General features: G+C 49.9%; 5 protein-coding genes across 5 annotated transcripts in view; all 5 read left to right on the top strand.

Annotated features, from left to right (window-relative positions):
• Window positions 1-9,759, top strand: part of LOC311004736 (collagen alpha-3(VI) chain-like) — a gene marked incomplete at both ends in the record, with an annotated part of 10,964 nt that extends 1,205 nt beyond the window's left edge. Inside the window, 11 exons of the mRNA XM_083996905.1 lie at window positions 586-1,179; window positions 1,384-1,983; window positions 2,292-2,885; window positions 3,090-3,689; window positions 3,998-4,591; window positions 4,796-5,395; window positions 5,704-6,297; window positions 6,502-7,101; window positions 7,410-8,003; window positions 8,208-8,807; window positions 9,116-9,759. Of these exons, the coding sequence (XP_083853031.1) occupies window positions 586-1,179; window positions 1,384-1,983; window positions 2,292-2,885; window positions 3,090-3,689; window positions 3,998-4,591; window positions 4,796-5,395; window positions 5,704-6,297; window positions 6,502-7,101; window positions 7,410-8,003; window positions 8,208-8,807; window positions 9,116-9,759 (6,614 nt within the window). The remainder of the gene's footprint in view (window positions 1-585; window positions 1,180-1,383; window positions 1,984-2,291; window positions 2,886-3,089; window positions 3,690-3,997; window positions 4,592-4,795; window positions 5,396-5,703; window positions 6,298-6,501; window positions 7,102-7,409; window positions 8,004-8,207; window positions 8,808-9,115) is intronic.
• Window positions 9,760-9,888: 129 nt separating this feature from the next.
• LOC311004737 (collagen alpha-3(VI) chain-like) lies at window positions 9,889-14,877 on the top strand (the record flags this gene model as incomplete). The annotated part of the gene is made up of 6 exons (XM_083996906.1): window positions 9,889-10,513; window positions 10,822-11,415; window positions 11,620-12,219; window positions 12,528-13,121; window positions 13,326-13,925; window positions 14,234-14,877. 6 exons carry the CDS (start codon window positions 9,889-9,891, stop codon window positions 14,875-14,877), a joined length of 3,657 nt encoding a protein of 1,218 aa, XP_083853032.1.
• Window positions 14,878-15,006: 129 nt separating this feature from the next.
• On the top strand, window positions 15,007-16,583 carry LOC311004738 (collagen alpha-3(VI) chain-like; the record flags this gene model as incomplete). Its single annotated transcript, XM_083996907.1, has 2 exons — window positions 15,007-15,631; window positions 15,940-16,583. 2 exons carry the CDS (start codon window positions 15,007-15,009, stop codon window positions 16,581-16,583), a joined length of 1,269 nt encoding a protein of 422 aa, XP_083853033.1.
• A 129-nt stretch (window positions 16,584-16,712) lies between these two features.
• Window positions 16,713-18,289, top strand: LOC311004739 (collagen alpha-3(VI) chain-like; the record flags this gene model as incomplete). The annotated part of the gene is made up of 2 exons (XM_083996908.1): window positions 16,713-17,337; window positions 17,646-18,289. The coding sequence occupies 2 exons, from the start codon at window positions 16,713-16,715 to the stop codon at window positions 18,287-18,289; spliced, it is 1,269 nt and encodes a 422-aa protein (XP_083853034.1).
• A 129-nt stretch (window positions 18,290-18,418) lies between these two features.
• Window positions 18,419-24,397, top strand: part of LOC311004740 (collagen alpha-3(VI) chain-like) — a gene marked incomplete at its 5' end in the record, with an annotated part of 30,147 nt that continues 24,168 nt past the window's right edge. The window contains 7 exons of the mRNA XM_083996909.1: window positions 18,419-19,043; window positions 19,351-19,944; window positions 20,149-20,748; window positions 21,056-21,649; window positions 21,854-22,453; window positions 22,761-23,354; window positions 23,559-24,158. Of these exons, the coding sequence (XP_083853035.1) occupies window positions 18,419-19,043; window positions 19,351-19,944; window positions 20,149-20,748; window positions 21,056-21,649; window positions 21,854-22,453; window positions 22,761-23,354; window positions 23,559-24,158 (4,207 nt within the window). The remainder of the gene's footprint in view (window positions 19,044-19,350; window positions 19,945-20,148; window positions 20,749-21,055; window positions 21,650-21,853; window positions 22,454-22,760; window positions 23,355-23,558; window positions 24,159-24,397) is intronic.

Genomic DNA, 24,397 nt, shown 5'->3' on the forward strand with positions numbered 1-24,397 from the left:
CTGCAGGGAGTTCCACAGGTCCTGATATTGCTAAATGGTGGAAGGTCTTTTGACAGTGTGGCCGCACCAGCCTCTGCTCTCAAACAGCTGGGTGTGTTGACCTTTGCCATTGGGACCAGGGGTTCTGACAGCAGAGAACTGCAGGAGATAGCACACGATCCCAGTTCCGCTCTATCCGTGTCTGAATTCACTGACCTTCCCAGTATCCAAAAGCAGCTTCAGTCCTCTGTGGAGGCTGTGGTTACTGATGTCACCCCAGAATCACCAACTGTACTTGGTACGTTAACTTGCACGTCCTCTTGCCCCAAGGGCTAAGTGACTTGTTTCACCTGCAGCCAGGGAAAGAAAAATCAGCACGATGTGCGTCTAGCTTCCATGTGTGTATTTGAGGAGAGGCCCTGGTGGGCTTTCCTCCTCCTTAAAGTGGAAGTAGGCCAGTCGTTGTAGTTTCTTTGAAACAAAGAAAAGCAGGGAAGAGAAAGAAAGAGATAGTTCCCCACTTGATGATGGTGATGATGATTAGTTGTGGAGTATACTTTTTTACAATGTTTTTATTTCACTTGCTGTCTTCCTGTCTTTTCTCAGTTGACACTGCCAAAAAGGATGTCGTATTCCTTCTGGACAGTTCAGATGGCACAAGAAATGGCTTCCCTGCCATGCGTGAATTTGTTGAGAGAGCTGTGGAGAAGCTGAATGTTGGACAAAACAGAGACCGTGTCTCAGTGGTCCAGTACAGCAGAGACGCAGAGGTCAATTTCTATCTGAACACTTACACCACAAGAGAGGATGTTGTGGATTCAGTCAGAGGGCTGAGACACAAAGGAGGCAGACCCCTCAACACCGGGGCGGCCCTCCAGTACGTCAGGGACAATGTCTTTACAAACTCCTCCGGGAGTAGGCGCCTGCAAGGCGTTCCACAGATGTTGATCGTGCTGACTGGTGGAAGGTCTTTTGACACTGTAGATGCCCCGGCCTCTGCTCTCAAACAGCAGGGCGTCTCTGTGATTGCCATCGGAACAAGGGGCTCTGACAATAGAGAGCTGCAGAAGATATCGTATGAACCCAGTCTTGCCCTATCAGTGTCTGAGTTCACTGACCTCCCCAGTGTCCAAGAACAGCTCTCCTCAGCAATGAGCACAGTGGTAGTGAGGGCCACGCCGGTGACTCCAACAGTGACTGGTAAGAAATCCACCGACTCTTACATGGCTAGGAGGCACGATGACATGTAGTAATAGTGTATTGCACTGAGTTCAGGCCAACAGTTTTCCAAAAGGTTGTAGAGTACGTGGTAGAAGTCGAGGTCAGCTTCCATCATCTTTAATTCACACACAAAACCGTTGGACAGGTGAAGCTAAAATATGTCTCACATCTTGTGCTCCCTAGTGGACAAACAGGTGCCGGGAAGGGATGTTGTGTTCTTGCTGGATGGATCGGATGGCACTAGAACTGGATTCCCAGCTATGCGAGACTTTGTGCAAAGAGTAGTAGAGACACTCAGTGTGGATGACAACAAAGACCGTGTCTCAGTGGTTCAGTACAGCAGAGATCCAACTGTCCAGTTCTATCTGAACACGTACACCACAAAGGGCGAGATCCTCGACACTGTCAGAGGTTTGAGGCACAAAGGCGGAAGACCCCTCAACACAGGAGCAGCTCTCCTGCACTTGAGAGATAATGTCTTCACGCCCTCTGCCGGGAGCAGGCGGCTGCAGGGAGTTCCACAGGTCCTGATATTGCTAAATGGTGGAAGGTCTTTTGACAGTGTGGCCGCACCAGCCTCTGCTCTCAAACAGCTGGGTGTGTTGACCTTTGCCATTGGGACCAGGGGTTCTGACAGCAGAGAACTGCAGGAGATAGCACACGATCCCAGTTCCGCTCTATCCGTGTCTGAATTCACTGACCTTCCCAGTATCCAAAAGCAGCTTCAGTCCTCTGTGGAGGCTGTGGTTACTGATGTCACCCCAGAATCACCAACTGTACTTGGTACGTTAACTTGCACGTCCTCTTACCCCAAGGGCTAAGTGACTTGTTTCACCTGCAGCCAGGGAAAGAAAAATCAGCACGATGTGCGTCTAGCTTCCATGTGTGTATTTGAGGAGAGGCCCTGGTGGGCTTTCCTCCTCCTTAAAGTGGAAGTAGGCCAGTCGTTGTAGTTTCTTTGAAACAAAGAAAAGCAGGGAAGAGAAAGAAAGAGATAGTTCCCCACTTGATGATGGTGATGATGATTAGTTGTGGAGTATACTTTTTTACAATGTTTTTATTTCACTTGCTGTCTTCCTGTCTTTTCTCAGTTGACACTGCCAAAAAGGATGTCGTATTCCTTCTGGACAGTTCAGATGGCACAAGAAATGGCTTCCCTGCCATGCGTGAATTTGTTGAGAGAGCTGTGGAGAAGCTGAATGTTGGACAAAACAGAGACCGTGTCTCAGTGGTCCAGTACAGCAGAGACGCAGAGGTCAATTTCTATCTGAACACTTACACCACAAGAGAGGATGTTGTGGATTCAGTCAGAGGGCTGAGACACAAAGGAGGCAGACCCCTCAACACCGGGGCGGCCCTCCAGTACGTCAGGGACAATGTCTTTACAAACTCCTCCGGGAGTAGGCGCCTGCAAGGCGTTCCACAGATGTTGATCGTGCTGACTGGTGGAAGGTCTTTTGACACTGTAGATGCCCCGGCCTCTGCTCTCAAACAGCAGGGCGTCTCTGTGATTGCCATCGGAACAAGGGGCTCTGACAATAGAGAGCTGCAGAAGATATCGTATGAACCCAGTCTTGCCCTATCAGTGTCTGAGTTCACTGACCTCCCCAGTGTCCAAGAACAGCTCTCCTCAGCAATGAGCACAGTGGTAGTGAGGGCCACGCCGGTGACTCCAACAGTGACTGGTAAGAAATCCACCGACTCTTACATGGCTAGGAGGCACGATGACATGTAGTAATAGTGTATTGCACTGAGTTCAGGCCAACAGTTTTCCAAAAGGTTGTAGAGTACGTGGTAGAAGTCGAGGTCAGCTTCCATCATCTTTAATTCACACACAAAACCGTTGGACAGGTGAAGCTAAAATATGTCTCACATCTTGTGCTCCCTAGTGGACAAACAGGTGCCGGGAAGGGATGTTGTGTTCTTGCTGGATGGATCGGATGGCACTAGAACTGGATTCCCAGCTATGCGAGACTTTGTGCAAAGAGTAGTAGAGACACTCAGTGTGGATGACAACAAAGACCGTGTCTCAGTGGTTCAGTACAGCAGAGATCCAACTGTCCAGTTCTATCTGAACACGTACACCACAAAGGGCGAGATCCTCGACACTGTCAGAGGTTTGAGGCACAAAGGCGGAAGACCCCTCAACACAGGAGCAGCTCTCCTGCACTTGAGAGATAATGTCTTCACGCCCTCTGCCGGGAGCAGGCGGCTGCAGGGAGTTCCACAGGTCCTGATATTGCTAAATGGTGGAAGGTCTTTTGACAGTGTGGCCGCACCAGCCTCTGCTCTCAAACAGCTGGGTGTGTTGACCTTTGCCATTGGGACCAGGGGTTCTGACAGCAGAGAACTGCAGGAGATAGCACACGATCCCAGTTCCGCTCTATCCGTGTCTGAATTCACTGACCTTCCCAGTATCCAAAAGCAGCTTCAGTCCTCTGTGGAGGCTGTGGTTACTGATGTCACCCCAGAATCACCAACTGTACTTGGTACGTTAACTTGCACGTCCTCTTGCCCCAAGGGCTAAGTGACTTGTTTCACCTGCAGCCAGGGAAAGAAAAATCAGCACGATGTGCGTCTAGCTTCCATGTGTGTATTTGAGGAGAGGCCCTGGTGGGCTTTCCTCCTCCTTAAAGTGGAAGTAGGCCAGTCGTTGTAGTTTCTTTGAAACAAAGAAAAGCAGGGAAGAGAAAGAAAGAGATAGTTCCCCACTTGATGATGGTGATGATGATTAGTTGTGGAGTATACTTTTTTACAATGTTTTTATTTCACTTGCTGTCTTCCTGTCTTTTCTCAGTTGACACTGCCAAAAAGGATGTCGTATTCCTTCTGGACAGTTCAGATGGCACAAGAAATGGCTTCCCTGCCATGCGTGAATTTGTTGAGAGAGCTGTGGAGAAGCTGAATGTTGGACAAAACAGAGACCGTGTCTCAGTGGTCCAGTACAGCAGAGACGCAGAGGTCAATTTCTATCTGAACACTTACACCACAAGAGAGGATGTTGTGGATTCAGTCAGAGGGCTGAGACACAAAGGAGGCAGACCCCTCAACACCGGGGCGGCCCTCCAGTACGTCAGGGACAATGTCTTTACAAACTCCTCCGGGAGTAGGCGCCTGCAAGGCGTTCCACAGATGTTGATCGTGCTGACTGGTGGAAGGTCTTTTGACACTGTAGATGCCCCGGCCTCTGCTCTCAAACAGCAGGGCGTCTCTGTGATTGCCATCGGAACAAGGGGCTCTGACAATAGAGAGCTGCAGAAGATATCGTATGAACCCAGTCTTGCCCTATCAGTGTCTGAGTTCACTGACCTCCCCAGTGTCCAAGAACAGCTCTCCTCAGCAATGAGCACAGTGGTAGTGAGGGCCACGCCGGTGACTCCAACAGTGACTGGTAAGAAATCCACCGACTCTTACATGGCTAGGAGGCACGATGACATGTAGTAATAGTGTATTGCACTGAGTTCAGGCCAACAGTTTTCCAAAAGGTTGTAGAGTACGTGGTAGAAGTCGAGGTCAGCTTCCATCATCTTTAATTCACACACAAAACCGTTGGACAGGTGAAGCTAAAATATGTCTCACATCTTGTGCTCCCTAGTGGACAAACAGGTGCCGGGAAGGGATGTTGTGTTCTTGCTGGATGGATCGGATGGCACTAGAACTGGATTCCCAGCTATGCGAGACTTTGTGCAAAGAGTAGTAGAGACACTCAGTGTGGATGACAACAAAGACCGTGTCTCAGTGGTTCAGTACAGCAGAGATCCAACTGTCCAGTTCTATCTGAACACGTACACCACAAAGGGCGAGATCCTCGACACTGTCAGAGGTTTGAGGCACAAAGGCGGAAGACCCCTCAACACAGGAGCAGCTCTCCTGCACTTGAGAGATAATGTCTTCACGCCCTCTGCCGGGAGCAGGCGGCTGCAGGGAGTTCCACAGGTCCTGATATTGCTAAATGGTGGAAGGTCTTTTGACAGTGTGGCCGCACCAGCCTCTGCTCTCAAACAGCTGGGTGTGTTGACCTTTGCCATTGGGACCAGGGGTTCTGACAGCAGAGAACTGCAGGAGATAGCACACGATCCCAGTTCCGCTCTATCCGTGTCTGAATTCACTGACCTTCCCAGTATCCAAAAGCAGCTTCAGTCCTCTGTGGAGGCTGTGGTTACTGATGTCACCCCAGAATCACCAACTGTACTTGGTACGTTAACTTGCACGTCCTCTTGCCCCAAGGGCTAAGTGACTTGTTTCACCTGCAGCCAGGGAAAGAAAAATCAGCACGATGTGCGTCTAGCTTCCATGTGTGTATTTGAGGAGAGGCCCTGGTGGGCTTTCCTCCTCCTTAAAGTGGAAGTAGGCCAGTCGTTGTAGTTTCTTTGAAACAAAGAAAAGCAGGGAAGAGAAAGAAAGAGATAGTTCCCCACTTGATGATGGTGATGATGATTAGTTGTGGAGTATACTTTTTTACAATGTTTTTATTTCACTTGCTGTCTTCCTGTCTTTTCTCAGTTGACACTGCCAAAAAGGATGTCGTATTCCTTCTGGACAGTTCAGATGGCACAAGAAATGGCTTCCCTGCCATGCGTGAATTTGTTGAGAGAGCTGTGGAGAAGCTGAATGTTGGACAAAACAGAGACCGTGTCTCAGTGGTCCAGTACAGCAGAGACGCAGAGGTCAATTTCTATCTGAACACTTACACCACAAGAGAGGATGTTGTGGATTCAGTCAGAGGGCTGAGACACAAAGGAGGCAGACCCCTCAACACCGGGGCGGCCCTCCAGTACGTCAGGGACAATGTCTTTACAAACTCCTCCGGGAGTAGGCGCCTGCAAGGCGTTCCACAGATGTTGATCGTGCTGACTGGTGGAAGGTCTTTTGACACTGTAGATGCCCCGGCCTCTGCTCTCAAACAGCAGGGCGTCTCTGTGATTGCCATCGGAACAAGGGGCTCTGACAATAGAGAGCTGCAGAAGATATCGTATGAACCCAGTCTTGCCCTATCAGTGTCTGAGTTCACTGACCTCCCCAGTGTCCAAGAACAGCTCTCCTCAGCAATGAGCACAGTGGTAGTGAGGGCCACGCCGGTGACTCCAACAGTGACTGGTAAGAAATCCACCGACTCTTACATGGCTAGGAGGCACGATGACATGTAGTAATAGTGTATTGCACTGAGTTCAGGCCAACAGTTTTCCAAAAGGTTGTAGAGTACGTGGTAGAAGTCGAGGTCAGCTTCCATCATCTTTAATTCACACACAAAACCGTTGGACAGGTGAAGCTAAAATATGTCTCACATCTTGTGCTCCCTAGTGGACAAACAGGTGCCGGGAAGGGATGTTGTGTTCTTGCTGGATGGATCGGATGGCACTAGAACTGGATTCCCAGCTATGCGAGACTTTGTGCAAAGAGTAGTAGAGACACTCAGTGTGGATGACAACAAAGACCGTGTCTCAGTGGTTCAGTACAGCAGAGATCCAACTGTCCAGTTCTATCTGAACACGTACACCACAAAGGGCGAGATCCTCGACACTGTCAGAGGTTTGAGGCACAAAGGCGGAAGACCCCTCAACACAGGAGCAGCTCTCCTGCACTTGAGAGATAATGTCTTCACGCCCTCTGCCGGGAGCAGGCGGCTGCAGGGAGTTCCACAGGTCCTGATATTGCTAAATGGTGGAAGGTCTTTTGACAGTGTGGCCGCACCAGCCTCTGCTCTCAAACAGCTGGGTGTGTTGACCTTTGCCATTGGAACCAGGGGTTCTGACAGCAGAGAACTGCAGGAGATAGCACACGATCCCAGTTCCGCTCTATCCGTGTCTGAATTCACTGACCTTCCCAGTATCCAAAAGCAGCTTCAGTCCTCTGTGGAGGCTGTGGTTACTGATGTCACCCCAGAATCACCAACTGTACTTGGTACGTTAACTTGCACGTCCTCTTGCCCCAAGGGCTAAGTGACTTGTTTCACCTGCAGCCAGGGAAAGAAAAATCAGCACAATGTGCGTCTAGCTTCCATGTGTGTATTTGAGGAGAGGCCCTGGTGGGCTTTCCTCCTCCTTAAAGTGGAAGTAGGCCAGTCGTTGTAGTTTCTTTGAAACAAAGAAAAGCAGGGAAGAGAAAGAAAGAGATAGTTCCCCACTTGATGATGGTGATGATGATTAGTTGTGGAGTATACTTTTTTACAATGTTTTTATTTCACTTGCTGTCTTCCTGTCTTTTCTCAGTTGACACTGCCAAAAAGGATGTCGTATTCCTTCTGGACAGTTCAGATGGCACAAGAAATGGCTTCCCTGCCATGCGTGAATTTGTTGAGAGAGCTGTGGAGAAGCTGAATGTTGGACAAAACAGAGACCGTGTCTCAGTGGTCCAGTACAGCAGAGACGCAGAGGTCAATTTCTATCTGAACACTTACACCACAAGAGAGGATGTTGTGGATTCAGTCAGAGGGCTGAGACACAAAGGAGGCAGACCCCTCAACACCGGGGCGGCCCTCCAGTACGTCAGGGACAATGTCTTTACAAACTCCTCCGGGAGTAGGCGCCTGCAAGGCGTTCCACAGATGTTGATCGTGCTGACTGGTGGAAGGTCTTTTGACACTGTAGATGCCCCGGCCTCTGCTCTCAAACAGCAGGGCGTCTCTGTGATTGCCATCGGAACAAGGGGCTCTGACAATAGAGAGCTGCAGAAGATATCGTATGAACCCAGTCTTGCCCTATCAGTGTCTGAGTTCACTGACCTCCCCAGTGTCCAAGAACAGCTCTCCTCAGCAATGAGCACAGTGGTAGTGAGGGCCACGCCGGTGACTCCAACAGTGACTGGTAAGAAATCCACCGACTCTTACATGGCTAGGAGGCACGATGACATGTAGTAATAGTGTATTGCACTGAGTTCAGGCCAACAGTTTTCCAAAAGGTTGTAGAGTACGTGGTAGAAGTCGAGGTCAGCTTCCATCATCTTTAATTCACACACAAAACCGTTGGACAGGTGAAGCTAAAATATGTCTCACATCTTGTGCTCCCTAGTGGACAAACAGGTGCCGGGAAGGGATGTTGTGTTCTTGCTGGATGGATCGGATGGCACTAGAACTGGATTCCCAGCTATGCGAGACTTTGTGCAAAGAGTAGTAGAGACACTCAGTGTGGATGACAACAAAGACCGTGTCTCAGTGGTTCAGTACAGCAGAGATCCAACTGTCCAGTTCTATCTGAACACGTACACCACAAAGGGCGAGATCCTCGACACTGTCAGAGGTTTGAGGCACAAAGGCGGAAGACCCCTCAACACAGGAGCAGCTCTCCTGCACTTGAGAGATAATGTCTTCACGCCCTCTGCCGGGAGCAGGCGGCTGCAGGGAGTTCCACAGGTCCTGATATTGCTAAATGGTGGAAGGTCTTTTGACAGTGTGGCCGCACCAGCCTCTGCTCTCAAACAGCTGGGTGTGTTGACCTTTGCCATTGGGACCAGGGGTTCTGACAGCAGAGAACTGCAGGAGATAGCACACGATCCCAGTTCCGCTCTATCCGTGTCTGAATTCACTGACCTTCCCAGTATCCAAAAGCAGCTTCAGTCCTCTGTGGAGGCTGTGGTTACTGATGTCACCCCAGAATCACCAACTGTACTTGGTACGTTAACTTGCACGTCCTCTTGCCCCAAGGGCTAAGTGACTTGTTTCACCTGCAGCCAGGGAAAGAAAAATCAGCACAATGTGCGTCTAGCTTCCATGTGTGTATTTGAGGAGAGGCCCTGGTGGGCTTTCCTCCTCCTTAAAGTGGAAGTAGGCCAGTCGTTGTAGTTTCTTTGAAACAAAGAAAAGCAGGGAAGAGAAAGAAAGAGATAGTTCCCCACTTGATGATGGTGATGATGATTAGTTGTGGAGTATACTTTTTTACAATGTTTTTATTTCACTTGCTGTCTTCCTGTCTTTTCTCAGTTGACACTGCCAAAAAGGATGTCGTATTCCTTCTGGACAGTTCAGATGGCACAAGAAATGGCTTCCCTGCCATGCGTGAATTTGTTGAGAGAGCTGTGGAGAAGCTGAATGTTGGACAAAACAGAGACCGTGTCTCAGTGGTCCAGTACAGCAGAGACGCAGAGGTCAATTTCTATCTGAACACTTACACCACAAGAGAGGATGTTGTGGATTCAGTCAGAGGGCTGAGACACAAAGGAGGCAGACCCCTCAACACCGGGGCGGCCCTCCAGTACGTCAGGGACAATGTCTTTACAAACTCCTCCGGGAGTAGGCGCCTGCAAGGCGTTCCACAGATGTTGATCGTGCTGACTGGTGGAAGGTCTTTTGACACTGTAGATGCCCCGGCCTCTGCTCTCAAACAGCAGGGCGTCTCTGTGATTGCCATCGGAACAAGGGGCTCTGACAATAGAGAGCTGCAGAAGATATCGTATGAACCCAGTCTTGCCCTATCAGTGTCTGAGTTCACTGACCTCCCCAGTGTCCAAGAACAGCTCTCCTCAGCAATGAGCACAGTGGTAGTGAGGGCCACGCCGGTGACTCCAACAGTGACTGGTAAGAAATCCACCGACTCTTACATGGCTAGGAGGCACGATGACATGTAGTAATAGTGTATTGCACTGAGTTCAGGCCAACAGTTTTCCAAAAGGTTGTAGAGTACGTGGTAGAAGTCGAGGTCAGCTTCCATCATCTTTAATTCACACACAAAACCGTTGGACAGGTGAAGCTAAAATATGTCTCACATCTTGTGCTCCCTAGTGGACAAACAGGTGCCGGGAAGGGATGTTGTGTTCTTGCTGGATGGATCGGATGGCACTAGAACTGGATTCCCAGCTATGCGAGACTTTGTGCAAAGAGTAGTAGAGACACTCAGTGTGGATGACAACAAAGACCGTGTCTCAGTGGTTCAGTACAGCAGAGATCCAACTGTCCAGTTCTATCTGAACACGTACACCACAAAGGGCGAGATCCTCGACACTGTCAGAGGTTTGAGGCACAAAGGCGGAAGACCCCTCAACACAGGAGCAGCTCTCCTGCACTTGAGAGATAATGTCTTCACGCCCTCTGCCGGGAGCAGGCGGCTGCAGGGAGTTCCACAGGTCCTGATATTGCTAAATGGTGGAAGGTCTTTTGACAGTGTGGCCGCACCAGCCTCTGCTCTCAAACAGCTGGGTGTGTTGACCTTTGCCATTGGGACCAGGGGTTCTGACAGCAGAGAACTGCAGGAGATAGCACACGATCCCAGTTCCGCTCTATCCGTGTCTGAATTCACTGACCTTCCCAGTATCCAAAAGCAGCTTCAGTCCTCTGTGGAGGCTGTGGTTACTGATGTCACCCCAGAATCACCAACTGTACTTGGTACGTTAACTTGCACGTCCTCTTGCCCCAAGGGCTAAGTGACTTGTTTCACCTGCAGCCAGGGAAAGAAAAATCAGCACAATGTGCGTCTAGCTTCCATGTGTGTATTTGAGGAGAGGCCCTGGTGGGCTTTCCTCCTCCTTAAAGTGGAAGTAGGCCAGTCGTTGTAGTTTCTTTGAAACAAAGAAAAGCAGGGAAGAGAAAGAAAGAGATAGTTCCCCACTTGATGATGGTGATGATGATTAGTTGTGGAGTATACTTTTTTACAATGTTTTTATTTCACTTGCTGTCTTCCTGTCTTTTCTCAGTTGACACTGCCAAAAAGGATGTCGTATTCCTTCTGGACAGTTCAGATGGCACAAGAAATGGCTTCCCTGCCATGCGTGAATTTGTTGAGAGAGCTGTGGAGAAGCTGAATGTTGGACAAAACAGAGACCGTGTCTCAGTGGTCCAGTACAGCAGAGACGCAGAGGTCAATTTCTATCTGAACACTTACACCACAAGAGAGGATGTTGTGGATTCAGTCAGAGGGCTGAGACACAAAGGAGGCAGACCCCTCAACACCGGGGCGGCCCTCCAGTACGTCAGGGACAATGTCTTTACAAACTCCTCCGGGAGTAGGCGCCTGCAAGGCGTTCCACAGATGTTGATCGTGCTGACTGGTGGAAGGTCTTTTGACACTGTAGATGCCCCGGCCTCTGCTCTCAAACAGCAGGGCGTCTCTGTGATTGCCATCGGAACAAGGGGCTCTGACAATAGAGAGCTGCAGAAGATATCGTATGAACCCAGTCTTGCCCTATCAGTGTCTGAGTTCACTGACCTCCCCAGTGTCCAAGAACAGCTCTCCTCAGCAATGAGCACAGTGGTAGTGAGGGCCACGCCGGTGACTCCAACAGTGACTGGTAAGAAATCCACCGACTCTTACATGGCTAGGAGGCACGATGACATGTAGTAATAGTGTATTGCACTGAGTTCAGGCCAACAGTTTTCCAAAAGGTTGTAGAGTACGTGGTAGAAGTCGAGGTCAGCTTCCATCATCTTTAATTCACACACAAAACCGTTGGACAGGTGAAGCTAAAATATGTCTCACATCTTGTGCTCCCTAGTGGACAAACAGGTGCCGGGAAGGGATGTTGTGTTCTTGCTGGATGGATCAGATGGCACTAGAACTGGATTCCCAGCTATGCGAGACTTTGTGCAAAGAGTAGTAGAGACACTCAGTGTGGATGACAACAAAGACCGTGTCTCAGTGGTTCAGTACAGCAGAGATCCAACTGTCCAGTTCTATCTGAACACGTACACCACAAAGGGCGAGATCCTCGACACTGTCAGAGGTTTGAGGCACAAAGGCGGAAGACCCCTCAACACAGGAGCAGCTCTCCTGCACTTGAGAGATAATGTCTTCACGCCCTCTGCCGGGAGCAGGCGGCTGCAGGGAGTTCCACAGGTCCTGATATTGCTAAATGGTGGAAGGTCTTTTGACAGTGTGGCCGCACCAGCCTCTGCTCTCAAACAGCTGGGTGTGTTGACCTTTGCCATTGGGACCAGGGGTTCTGACAGCAGAGAACTGCAGGAGATAGCACACGATCCCAGTTCCGCTCTATCCGTGTCTGAATTCACTGACCTTCCCAGTATCCAAAAGCAGCTTCAGTCCTCTGTGGAGGCTGTGGTTACTGATGTCACCCCAGAATCACCAACTGTACTTGGTACGTTAACTTGCACGTCCTCTTGCCCCAAGGGCTAAGTGACTTGTTTCACCTGCAGCCAGGGAAAGAAAAATCAGCACAATGTGCGTCTAGCTTCCATGTGTGTATTTGAGGAGAGGCCCTGGTGGGCTTTCCTCCTCCTTAAAGTGGAAGTAGGCCAGTCGTTGTAGTTTCTTTGAAACAAAGAAAAGCAGGGAAGAGAAAGAAAGAGATAGTTCCCCACTTGATGATGGTGATGATGATTAGTTGTGGAGTATACTTTTTTACAATGTTTTTATTTCACTTGCTGTCTTCCTGTCTTTTCTCAGTTGACACTGCCAAAAAGGATGTCGTATTCCTTCTGGACAGTTCAGATGGCACAAGAAATGGCTTCCCTGCCATGCGTGAATTTGTTGAGAGAGCTGTGGAGAAGCTGAATGTTGGACAAAACAGAGACCGTGTCTCAGTGGTCCAGTACAGCAGAGACGCAGAGGTCAATTTCTATCTGAACACTTACACCACAAGAGAGGATGTTGTGGATTCAGTCAGAGGGCTGAGACACAAAGGAGGCAGACCCCTCAACACCGGGGCGGCCCTCCAGTACGTCAGGGACAATGTCTTTACAAACTCCTCCGGGAGTAGGCGCCTGCAAGGCGTTCCACAGATGTTGATCGTGCTGACTGGTGGAAGGTCTTTTGACACTGTAGATGCCCCGGCCTCTGCTCTCAAACAGCAGGGCGTCTCTGTGATTGCCATCGGAACAAGGGGCTCTGACAATAGAGAGCTGCAGAAGATATCGTATGAACCCAGTCTTGCCCTATCAGTGTCTGAGTTCACTGACCTCCCCAGTGTCCAAGAACAGCTCTCCTCAGCAATGAGCACAGTGGTAGTGAGGGCCACGCCGGTGACTCCAACAGTGACTGGTAAGAAATCCACCGACTCTTACATGGCTAGGAGGCACGATGACATGTAGTAATAGTGTATTGCACTGAGTTCAGGCCAACAGTTTTCCAAAAGGTTGTAGAGTACGTGGTAGAAGTCGAGGTCAGCTTCCATCATCTTTAATTCACACACAAAACCGTTGGACAGGTGAAGCTAAAATATGTCTCACATCTTGTGCTCCCTAGTGGACAAACAGGTGCCGGGAAGGGATGTTGTGTTCTTGCTGGATGGATCGGATGGCACTAGAACTGGATTCCCAGCTATGCGAGACTTTGTGCAAAGAGTAGTAGAGACACTCAGTGTGGATGACAACAAAGACCGTGTCTCAGTGGTTCAGTACAGCAGAGATCCAACTGTCCAGTTCTATCTGAACACGTACACCACAAAGGGCGAGATCCTCGACACTGTCAGAGGTTTGAGGCACAAAGGCGGAAGACCCCTCAACACAGGAGCAGCTCTCCTGCACTTGAGAGATAATGTCTTCACGCCCTCTGCCGGGAGCAGGCGGCTGCAGGGAGTTCCACAGGTCCTGATATTGCTAAATGGTGGAAGGTCTTTTGACAGTGTGGCCGCACCAGCCTCTGCTCTCAAACAGCTGGGTGTGTTGACCTTTGCCATTGGGACCAGGGGTTCTGACAGCAGAGAACTGCAGGAGATAGCACACGATCCCAGTTCCGCTCTATCCGTGTCTGAATTCACTGACCTTCCCAGTATCCAAAAGCAGCTTCAGTCCTCTGTGGAGGCTGTGGTTACTGATGTCACCCCAGAATCACCAACTGTACTTGGTACGTTAACTTGCACGTCCTCTTGCCCCAAGGGCTAAGTGACTTGTTTCACCTGCAGCCAGGGAAAGAAAAATCAGCACAATGTGCGTCTAGCTTCCATGTGTGTATTTGAGGAGAGGCCCTGGTGGGCTTTCCTCCTCCTTAAAGTGGAAGTAGGCCAGTCGTTGTAGTTTCTTTGAAACAAAGAAAAGCAGGGAAGAGAAAGAAAGAGATAGTTCCCCACTTGATGATGGTGATGATGATTAGTTGTGGAGTATACTTTTTTACAATGTTTTTATTTCACTTGCTGTCTTCCTGTCTTTTCTCAGTTGACACTGCCAAAAAGGATGTCGTATTCCTTCTGGACAGTTCAGATGGCACAAGAAATGGCTTCCCTGCCATGCGTGAATTTGTTGAGAGAGCTGTGGAGAAGCTGAATGTTGGACAAAACAGAGACCGTGTCTCAGTGGTCCAGTACAGCAGAGACGCAGAGGTCAATTTCTATCTGAACACTTACACCACAAGAGAGGATGTTGTGGATTCAGTCAGAGGGCTGAGACACAAAGGAGGCAGACCCCTCAACACCGGGGCGGCCCTCCAGTACGTCAGGGACAATGTCTTTACAAACTCCACCGGGAGTAGGCGCCTGCAAGGCGTTCCACAGATGTTGATCGTGCTGACTGGTGGAAGGTCTTTTGACACTGTAGATGCCCCGGCCTCTGCTCTCAAACAGCAGGGCGTCTCTGTGATTGCCATCGGAACAAGGGGCTCTGACAATAGAGAGCTGCAGAAGATATCGTATGAACCCAGTCTTGCCCTATCAGTGTCTGAGTTCACTGACCTCCCCAGTGTCCAAGAACAGCTCTCCTCAGCAATGAGCACAGTGGTAGTGAGGGCCACGCCGGTGACTCCAACAGTGACTGGTAAGAAATCCACCGACTCTTACATGGCTAGGAGGCACGATGACATGTAGTAATAGTGTATTGCACTGAGTTCAGGCCAACAGTTTTCCAAAAGGTTGTAGAGTACGTGGTAGAAGTCGAGGTCAGCTTCCATCATCTTTAATTCACACACAAAACCGTTGGACAGGTGAAGCTAAAATATGTCTCACATCTTGTGCTCCCTAGTGGACAAACAGGTGCCGGGAAGGGATGTTGTGTTCTTGCTGGATGGATCGGATGGCACTAGAACTGGATTCCCAGCTATGCGAGACTTTGTGCAAAGAGTAGTAGAGACACTCAGTGTGGATGACAACAAAGACCGTGTCTCAGTGGTTCAGTACAGCAGAGATCCAACTGTCCAGTTCTATCTGAACACGTACACCACAAAGGGCGAGATCCTCGACACTGTCAGAGGTTTGAGGCACAAAGGCGGAAGACCCCTCAACACAGGAGCAGCTCTCCTGCACTTGAGGGATAATGTCTTCACGCCCTCTGCCGGGAGCAGGCGGCTGCAGGGAGTTCCACAGGTCCTGATATTGCTAAATGGTGGAAGGTCTTTTGACAGTGTGGCCGCACCAGCCTCTGCTCTCAAACAGCTGGGTGTGTTGACCTTTGCCATTGGGACCAGGGGTTCTGACAGCAGAGAACTGCAGGAGATAGCACACGATCCCAGTTCCGCTCTATCCGTGTCTGAATTCACTGACCTTCCCAGTATCCAAAAGCAGCTTCAGTCCTCTGTGGAGGCTGTGGTTACTGATGTCACCCCAGAATCACCAACTGTACTTGGTACGTTAACTTGCACGTCCTCTTGCCCCAAGGGCTAAGTGACTTGTTTCACCTGCAGCCAGGGAAAGAAAAATCAGCACGATGTGCGTCTAGCTTCCATGTGTGTATTTGAGGAGAGGCCCTGGTGGGCTTTCCTCCTCCTTAACGTGGAAGTAGGCCAGTCGTTGTAGTTTCTTTGAAACAAAGAAAAGCAGGGAAGAGAAAGAAAGAGATAGTTCCCCACTTGATGATGGTGATGATGATTAGTTGTGGAGTATACTTTTTTACAATGTTTTTATTTCACTTGCTGTCTTCCTGTCTTTTCTCAGTTGACACTGCCAAAAAGGATGTCGTATTCCTTCTGGACAGTTCAGATGGCACAAGAAATGGCTTCCCTGCCATGCGTGAATTTGTTGAGAGAGCTGTGGAGAAGCTGAATGTTGGACAAAACAGAGACCGTGTCTCAGTGGTCCAGTACAGCAGAGACGCAGAGGTCAATTTCTATCTGAACACTTACACCACAAGAGAGGATGTTGTGGATTCAGTCAGAGGGCTGAGACACAAAGGAGGCAGACCCCTCAACACCGGGGCGGCCCTCCAGTACGTCAGGGACAATGTCTTTACAAACTCCTCCGGGAGTAGGCGCCTGCAAGGCGTTCCACAGATGTTGATCGTGCTGACTGGTGGAAGGTCTTTTGACACTGTAGATGCCCCGGCCTCTGCTCTCAAACAGCAGGGCGTCTCTGTGATTGCCATCGGAACAAGGGGCTCTGACAATAGAGAGCTGCAGAAGATATCGTATGAACCCAGTCTTGCCCTATCAGTGTCTGAGTTCACTGACCTCCCCAGTGTCCAAGAACAGCTCTCCTCAGCAATGAGCACAGTGGTAGTGAGGGCCACGCCGGTGACTCCAACAGTGACTGGTAAGAAATCCACCGACTCTTACATGGCTAGGAGGCACGATGACATGTAGTAATAGTGTATTGCACTGAGTTCAGGCCAACAGTTTTCCAAAAGGTTGTAGAGTACGTGGTAGAAGTCGAGGTCAGCTTCCATCATCTTTAATTCACACACAAAACCGTTGGACAGGTGAAGCTAAAATATGTCTCACATCTTGTGCTCCCTAGTGGACAAACAGGTGCCGGGAAGGGATGTTGTGTTCTTGCTGGATGGATCGGATGGCACTAGAACTGGATTCCCAGCTATGCGAGACTTTGTGCAAAGAGTAGTAGAGACACTCAGTGTGGATGACAACAAAGACCGTGTCTCAGTGGTTCAGTACAGCAGAGATCCAACTGTCCAGTTCTATCTGAACACGTACACCACAAAGGGCGAGATCCTCGACACTGTCAGAGGTTTGAGGCACAAAGGCGGAAGACCCCTCAACACAGGAGCAGCTCTCCTGCACTTGAGGGATAATGTCTTCACGCCCTCTGCCGGGAGCAGGCGGCTGCAGGGAGTTCCACAGGTCCTGATATTGCTAAATGGTGGAAGGTCTTTTGACAGTGTGGCCGCACCAGCCTCTGCTCTCAAACAGCTGGGTGTGTTGACCTTTGCCATTGGGACCAGGGGTTCTGACAGCAGAGAACTGCAGGAGATAGCACACGATCCCAGTTCCGCTCTATCCGTGTCTGAATTCACTGACCTTCCCAGTATCCAAAAGCAGCTTCAGTCCTCTGTGGAGGCTGTGGTTACTGATGTCACCCCAGAATCACCAACTGTACTTGGTACGTTAACTTGCACGTCCTCTTGCCCCAAGGGCTAAGTGACTTGTTTCACCTGCAGCCAGGGAAAGAAAAATCAGCACGATGTGCGTCTTGCTTCCATGTGTGTATTTGAGGAGAGGCCCTGGTGGGCTTTCCTCCTCCTTAACGTCGAAGTAGGCCAGTCGTTGTAGTTTCTTTGAAACAAAGAAAAGCAGGGAAGAGAAAGAAAGAGATAGTTCCCCACTTGATGATGGTGATGATGATTAGTTGTGGAGTATACTTTTTTACAATGTTTTTATTTCACTTGCTGTCTTCCTGTCTTTTCTCAGTTGACACTGCCAAAAAGGATGTCGTATTCCTTCTGGACAGTTCAGATGGCACAAGAAATGGCTTCCCTGCCATGCGTGAATTTGTTGAGAGAGCTGTGGAGAAGCTGAATGTTGGACAAAACAGAGACCGTGTCTCAGTGGTCCAGTACAGCAGAGACGCAGAGGTCAATTTCTATCTGAACACTTACACCACAAGAGAGGATGTTGTGGATTCAGTCAGAGGGCTGAGACACAAAGGAGGCAGACCCCTCAACACCGGGGCGGCCCTCCAGTACGTCAGGGACAATGTCTTTACAAACTCCTCCGGGAGTAGGCGCCTGCAAGGCGTTCCACAGATGTTGATCGTGCTGACTGGTGGAAGGTCTTTTGACACTGTAGATGCCCCGGCCTCTGCTCTCAAACAGCAGGGCGTCTCTGTGATTGCCATCGGAACAAGGGGCTCTGACAATAGAGAGCTGCAGAAGATATCGTATGAACCCAGTCTTGCCCTATCAGTGTCTGAGTTCACTGACCTCCCCAGTGTCCAAGAACAGCTCTCCTCAGCAATGAGCACAGTGGTAGTGAGGGCCACGCCGGTGACTCCAACAGTGACTGGTAAGAAATCCACCGACTCTTACATGGCTAGGAGGCACGATGACATGTAGTAATAGTGTATTGCACTGAGTTCAGGCCAACAGTTTTCCAAAAGGTTGTAGAGTACGTGGTAGAAGTCGAGGTCAGCTTCCATCATCTTTAATTCACACACAAAACCGTTGGACAGGTGAAGCTAAAATATGTCTCACATCTTGTGCTCCCTAGTGGACAAACAGGTGCCGGGAAGGGATGTTGTGTTCTTGCTGGATGGATCGGATGGCACTAGAACTGGATTCCCAGCTATGCGAGACTTTGTGCAAAGAGTAGTAGAGACCCTCAGTGTGGATGACAACAAAGACCGTGTCTCAGTGGTTCAGTACAGCAGAGATCCAACTGTCCAGTTCTATCTGAACACGTACACCACAAAGGGCGAGATCCTCGACACTGTCAGAGGTTTGAGGCACAAAGGCGGAAGACCCCTCAACACAGGAGCAGCTCTCCTGCACTTGAGGGATAATGTCTTCACGCCCTCTGCCGGGAGCAGGCGGCTGCAGGGAGTTCCACAGGTCCTGATATTGCTAAATGGTGGAAGGTCTTTTGACAGTGTGGCCGCACCAGCCTCTGCTCTCAAACAGCTGGGTGTGTTGACCTTTGCCATTGGGACCAGGGGTTCTGACAGCAGAGAACTGCAGGAGATAGCACACGATCCCAGTTCCGCTCTATCCGTGTCTGAATTCACTGACCTTCCCAGTATCCAAAAGCAGCTTCAGTCCTCTGTGGAGGCTGTGGTTACTGATGTCACCCCAGAATCACCAACTGTACTTGGTACGTTAACTTGCACGTCCTCTTGCCCCAAGGGCTAAGTGACTTGTTTCACCTGCAGCCAGGGAAAGAAAAATAGTACGATGTGCGTCTTGCTTCCATGTGTGTATTTGAGGAGAGGCCCTGGTGGGCTTTCCTCCTCCTTAACGTGGAAGTAGGCCAGTCGTTGTAGTTTCTTTGAAACAAAGAAAAGCAGGGAAGAGAAAGAAAGAGATAGTTCCCCACTTGATGATGGTGATGATGATTAGTTGTGGAGTATACTTTTTTACAATGTTTTTATTTCACTTGCTGTCTTCCTGTCTTTTCTCAGTTGACACTGCCAAAAAGGATGTCGTATTCCTTCTGGACAGTTCAGATGGCACAAGAAATGGCTTCCCTGCCATGCGTGAATTTGTTGAGAGAGCTGTGGAGAAGCTGAATGTTGGACAAAACAGAGACCGTGTCTCAGTGGTCCAGTACAGCAGAGACGCAGAGGTCAATTTCTATCTGAACACTTACACCACAAGAGAGGATGTTGTGGATTCAGTCAGAGGGCTGAGACACAAAGGAGGCAGACCCCTCAACACCGGGGCGGCCCTCCAGTACGTCAGGGACAATGTCTTTACAAACTCCTCCGGGAGTAGGCGCCTGCAAGGCGTTCCACAGATGTTGATCGTGCTGACTGGTGGAAGGTCTTTTGACACTGTAGATGCCCCGGCCTCTGCTCTCAAACAGCAGGGCGTCTCTGTGATTGCCATCGGAACAAGGGGCTCTGACAATAGAGAGCTGCAGAAGATATCGTATGAACCCAGTCTTGCCCTATCAGTGTCTGAGTTCACTGACCTCCCCAGTGTCCAAGAACAGCTCTCCTCAGCAATGAGCACAGTGGTAGTGAGGGCCACGCCGGTGACTCCAACAGTGACTGGTAAGAAATCCACCGACTCTTACATGGCTAGGAGGCACGATGACATGTAGTAATAGTGTATTGCACTGAGTTCAGGCCAACAGTTTTCCAAAAGGTTGTAGAGTACGTGGTAGAAGTCGAGGTCAGCTTCCATCATCTTTAATTCACACACAAAACCGTTGGACAGGTGAAGCTAAAATATGTCTCACATCTTGTGCTCCCTAGTGGACAAACAGGTGCCGGGAAGGGATGTTGTGTTCTTGCTGGATGGATCGGATGGCACTAGAACTGGATTCCCAGCTATGCGAGACTTTGTGCAAAGAGTAGTAGAGACCCTCAGTGTGGATGACAACAAAGACCGTGTCTCAGTGGTTCAGTACAGCAGAGATCCAACTGTCCAGTTCTATCTGAACACGTACACCACAAAGGGCGAGATCCTCGACACTGTCAGAGGTTTGAGGCACAAAGGCGGAAGACCCCTCAACACAGGAGCAGCTCTCCTGCACTTGAGGGATAATGTCTTCACGCCCTCTGCCGGGAGCAGGCGGCTGCAGGGAGTTCCACAGGTCCTGATATTGCTAAATGGTGGAAGGTCTTTTGACAGTGTGGCCGCACCAGCCTCTGCTCTCAAACAGCTGGGTGTGTTGACCTTTGCCATTGGGACCAGGGGTTCTGACAGCAGAGAACTGCAGGAGATAGCACACGATCCCAGTTCCGCTCTATCCGTGTCTGAATTCACTGACCTTCCCAGTATCCAAAAGCAGCTTCAGTCCTCTGTGGAGGCTGTGGTTACTGATGTCACCCCAGAATCACCAACTGTACTTGGTACGTTAACTTGCACGTCCTCTTGCCCCAAGGGCTAAGTGACTTGTTTCACCTGCAGCCAGGGAAAGAAAAATAGTACGATGTGCGTCTTGCTTCCATGTGTGTATTTGAGGAGAGGCCCTGGTGGGCTTTCCTCCTCCTTAACGTGGAAGTAGGCCAGTCGTTGTAGTTTCTTTGAAACAAAGAAAAGCAGGGAAGAGAAAGAAAGAGATAGTTCCCCACTTGATGATGGTGATGATGATTAGTTGTGGAGTATACTTTTTTACAATGTTTTTATTTCACTTGCTGTCTTCCTGTCTTTTCTCAGTTGACACTGCCAAAAAGGATGTCGTATTCCTTCTGGACAGTTCAGATGGCACAAGAAATGGCTTCCCTGCCATGCGTGAATTTGTTGAGAGAGCTGTGGAGAAGCTGAATGTTGGACAAAACAGAGACCGTGTCTCAGTGGTCCAGTACAGCAGAGACGCAGAGGTCAATTTCTATCTGAACACTTACACCACAAGAGAGGATGTTGTGGATTCAGTCAGAGGGCTGAGACACAAAGGAGGCAGACCCCTCAACACCGGGGCGGCCCTCCAGTACGTCAGGGACAATGTCTTTACAAACTCCTCCGGGAGTAGGCGCCTGCAAGGCGTTCCACAGATGTTGATCGTGCTGACTGGTGGAAGGTCTTTTGACACTGTAGATGCCCCGGCCTCTGCTCTCAAACAGCAGGGCGTCTCTGTGATTGCCATCGGAACAAGGGGCTCTGACAATAGAGAGCTGCAGAAGATATCGTATGAACCCAGTCTTGCCCTATCAGTGTCTGAGTTCACTGACCTCCCCAGTGTCCAAGAACAGCTCTCCTCAGCAATGAGCACAGTGGTAGTGAGGGCCACGCCGGTGACTCCAACAGTGACTGGTAAGAAATCCACCGACTCTTACATGGCTAGGAGGCACGATGACATGTAGTAATAGTGTATTGCACTGAGTTCAGGCCAACAGTTTTCCAAAAGGTTGTAGAGTACGTGGTAGAAGTCGAGGTCAGCTTCCATCATCTTTAATTCACACACAAAACCGTTGGACAGGTGAAGCTAAAATATGTCTCACATCTTGTGCTCCCTAGTGGACAAACAGGTGCCGGGAAGGGATGTTGTGTTCTTGCTGGATGGATCGGATGGCACTAGAACTGGATTCCCAGCTATGCGAGACTTTGTGCAAAGAGTAGTAGAGACCCTCAGTGTGGATGACAACAAAGACCGTGTCTCAGTGGTTCAGTACAGCAGAGATCCAACTGTCCAGTTCTATCTGAACACGTACACCACAAAGGGCGAGATCCTCGACACTGTCAGAGGTTTGAGGCACAAAGGCGGAAGACCCCTCAACACAGGAGCAGCTCTCCTGCACTTGAGGGATAATGTCTTCACGCCCTCTGCCGGGAGCAGGCGGCTGCAGGGAGTTCCACAGGTCCTGATATTGCTAAATGGTGGAAGGTCTTTTGACAGTGTGGCCGCACCAGCCTCTGCTCTCAAACAGCTGGGTGTGTTGACCTTTGCCATTGGGACCAGGGGTTCTGACAGCAGAGAACTGCAGGAGATAGCACACGATCCCAGTTCCGCTCTATCCGTGTCTGAATTCACTGACCTTCCCAGTGTCCAAAAGCAGCTTCAGTCCTCTGTGGAGGCTGTGGTTACTGATGTCACCCCAGAATCACCAACTGTACTTGGTACGTTAACTTGCACGTCCTCTTGCCCCAAGGGCTAAGTGACTTGTTTCACCTGCAGCCAGGGAAAGAAAAATAGTACGATGTGCGTCTTGCTTCCATGTGTGTATTTGAGGAGAGGCCCTGGTGGGCTTTCCTCCTCCTTAACGTGGAAGTAGGCCAGTCGTTGTAGTTTCTTTGAAACAAAGAAAAGCAGGGAAGAGAAAGAAAGAGATAGTTCCCCACTTGATGATGGTGATGATGATTAGTTGTGGAGTATACTTTTTTACAATGTTTTTATTTCACTTGCTGTCTTCCTGTCTTTTCTCAGTTGACACTGCCAAAAAGGATGTCGTATTCCTTCTGGACAGTTCAGATGGCACAAGAAATGGCTTCCCTGCCATGCGTGAATTTGTTGAGAGAGCTGTGGAGAAGCTGAATGTTGGACAAAACAGAGACCGTGTCTCAGTGGTCCAGTACAGCAGAGACGCAGAGGTCAATTTCTATCTGAACACTTACACCACAAGAGAGGATGTTGTGGATTCAGTCAGAGGGCTGAGACACAAAGGAGGCAGACCCCTCAACACCGGGGCGGCCCTCCAGTACGTCAGGGACAATGTCTTTACAAACTCCTCCGGGAGTAGGCGCCTGCAAGGCGTTCCACAGATGTTGATCGTGCTGACTGGTGGAAGGTCTTTTGACACTGTAGATGCCCCGGCCTCTGCTCTCAAACAGCAGGGCGTCTCTGTGATTGCCATCGGAACAAGGGGCTCTGACAATAGAGAGCTGCAGAAGATATCGTATGAACCCAGTCTTGCCCTATCAGTGTCTGAGTTCACTGACCTCCCCAGTGTCCAAGAACAGCTCTCCTCAGCAATGAGCACAGTGGTAGTGAGGGCCACACCGGTGACTCCAACAGTGACTGGTAAGAAATCCACTGACTCTTACATGGCTAGGAGGCACGATGACATGTAGTAATAGTGTATTGCACTGAGTTCAGGCCAACAGTTTTCCAAAAGGTTGTAGAGTACGTGGTAGAAGTCGAGGTCAGCTTCCATCATCTTTAATTCACACACAAAACCGTTGGACAGGTGAAGCTAAAATATGTCTCACATCTTGTGCTCCCTAGTGGACAAACAGGTGCCGGGAAGGGATGTTGTGTTCTTGCTGGATGGATCGGATGGCACTAGAACTGGATTCCCAGCTATGCGAGACTTTGTGCAAAGAGTAGTAGAGACACTCAGTGTGGATGACAACAAAGACCGTGTCTCAGTGGTTCAGTACAGCAAAGATCCAACTGTCCAGTTCTATCTGAACACGTACACCACAAAGGGCGAGATCCTCGACACTGTCAGAGGTTTGAGGCACAAAGGCGGAAGACCCCTCAACACAGGAGCAGCTCTCCTGCACTTGAGAGATAATGTCTTCACGCCCTCTGCCGGGAGCAGGCGGCTGCAGGGAGTTCCACAGGTCCTGATATTGCTAAATGGTGGAAGGTCTTTTGACAGTGTGGCCGCACCAGCCTCTGCTCTCAAACAGCTGGGTGTGTTGACCTTTGCCATTGGAACCAGGGGTTCTGACAGCAGAGAACTGCAGGAGATAGCACACGATCCCAGTTCCGCTCTATCCGTGTCTGAATTCACTGACCTTCCCAGTGTCCAAAAGCAGCTTCAGTCCTCTGTGGAGGCTGTGGTTACTGATGTCACCCCAGAATCACCAACTGTACTTGGTACGTTAACTTGCACGTCCTCTTACCCCAAGGGCTAAGTGACTTGTTTCACCTGCAGCCAGGGAAAGAAAAATAGTACGATGTGCGTCTTGCTTCCATGTGTGTATTTGAGGAGAGGCCCTGGTGGGCTTTCCTCCTCCTTAACGTGGAAGTAGGCCAGTCGTTGTAGTTTCTTTGAAACAAAGAAAAGCAGGGAAGAGAAAGAAAGAGATAGTTCCCTACTTGATGATGGTGATGAT

The sequence above is a fragment of the Trachurus trachurus genome, assembly GCF_905171665.1.
Source record: "Trachurus trachurus genome assembly, chromosome: 21".
NCBI lineage: Eukaryota > Metazoa > Chordata > Actinopteri > Carangiformes > Carangidae > Trachurus > Trachurus trachurus.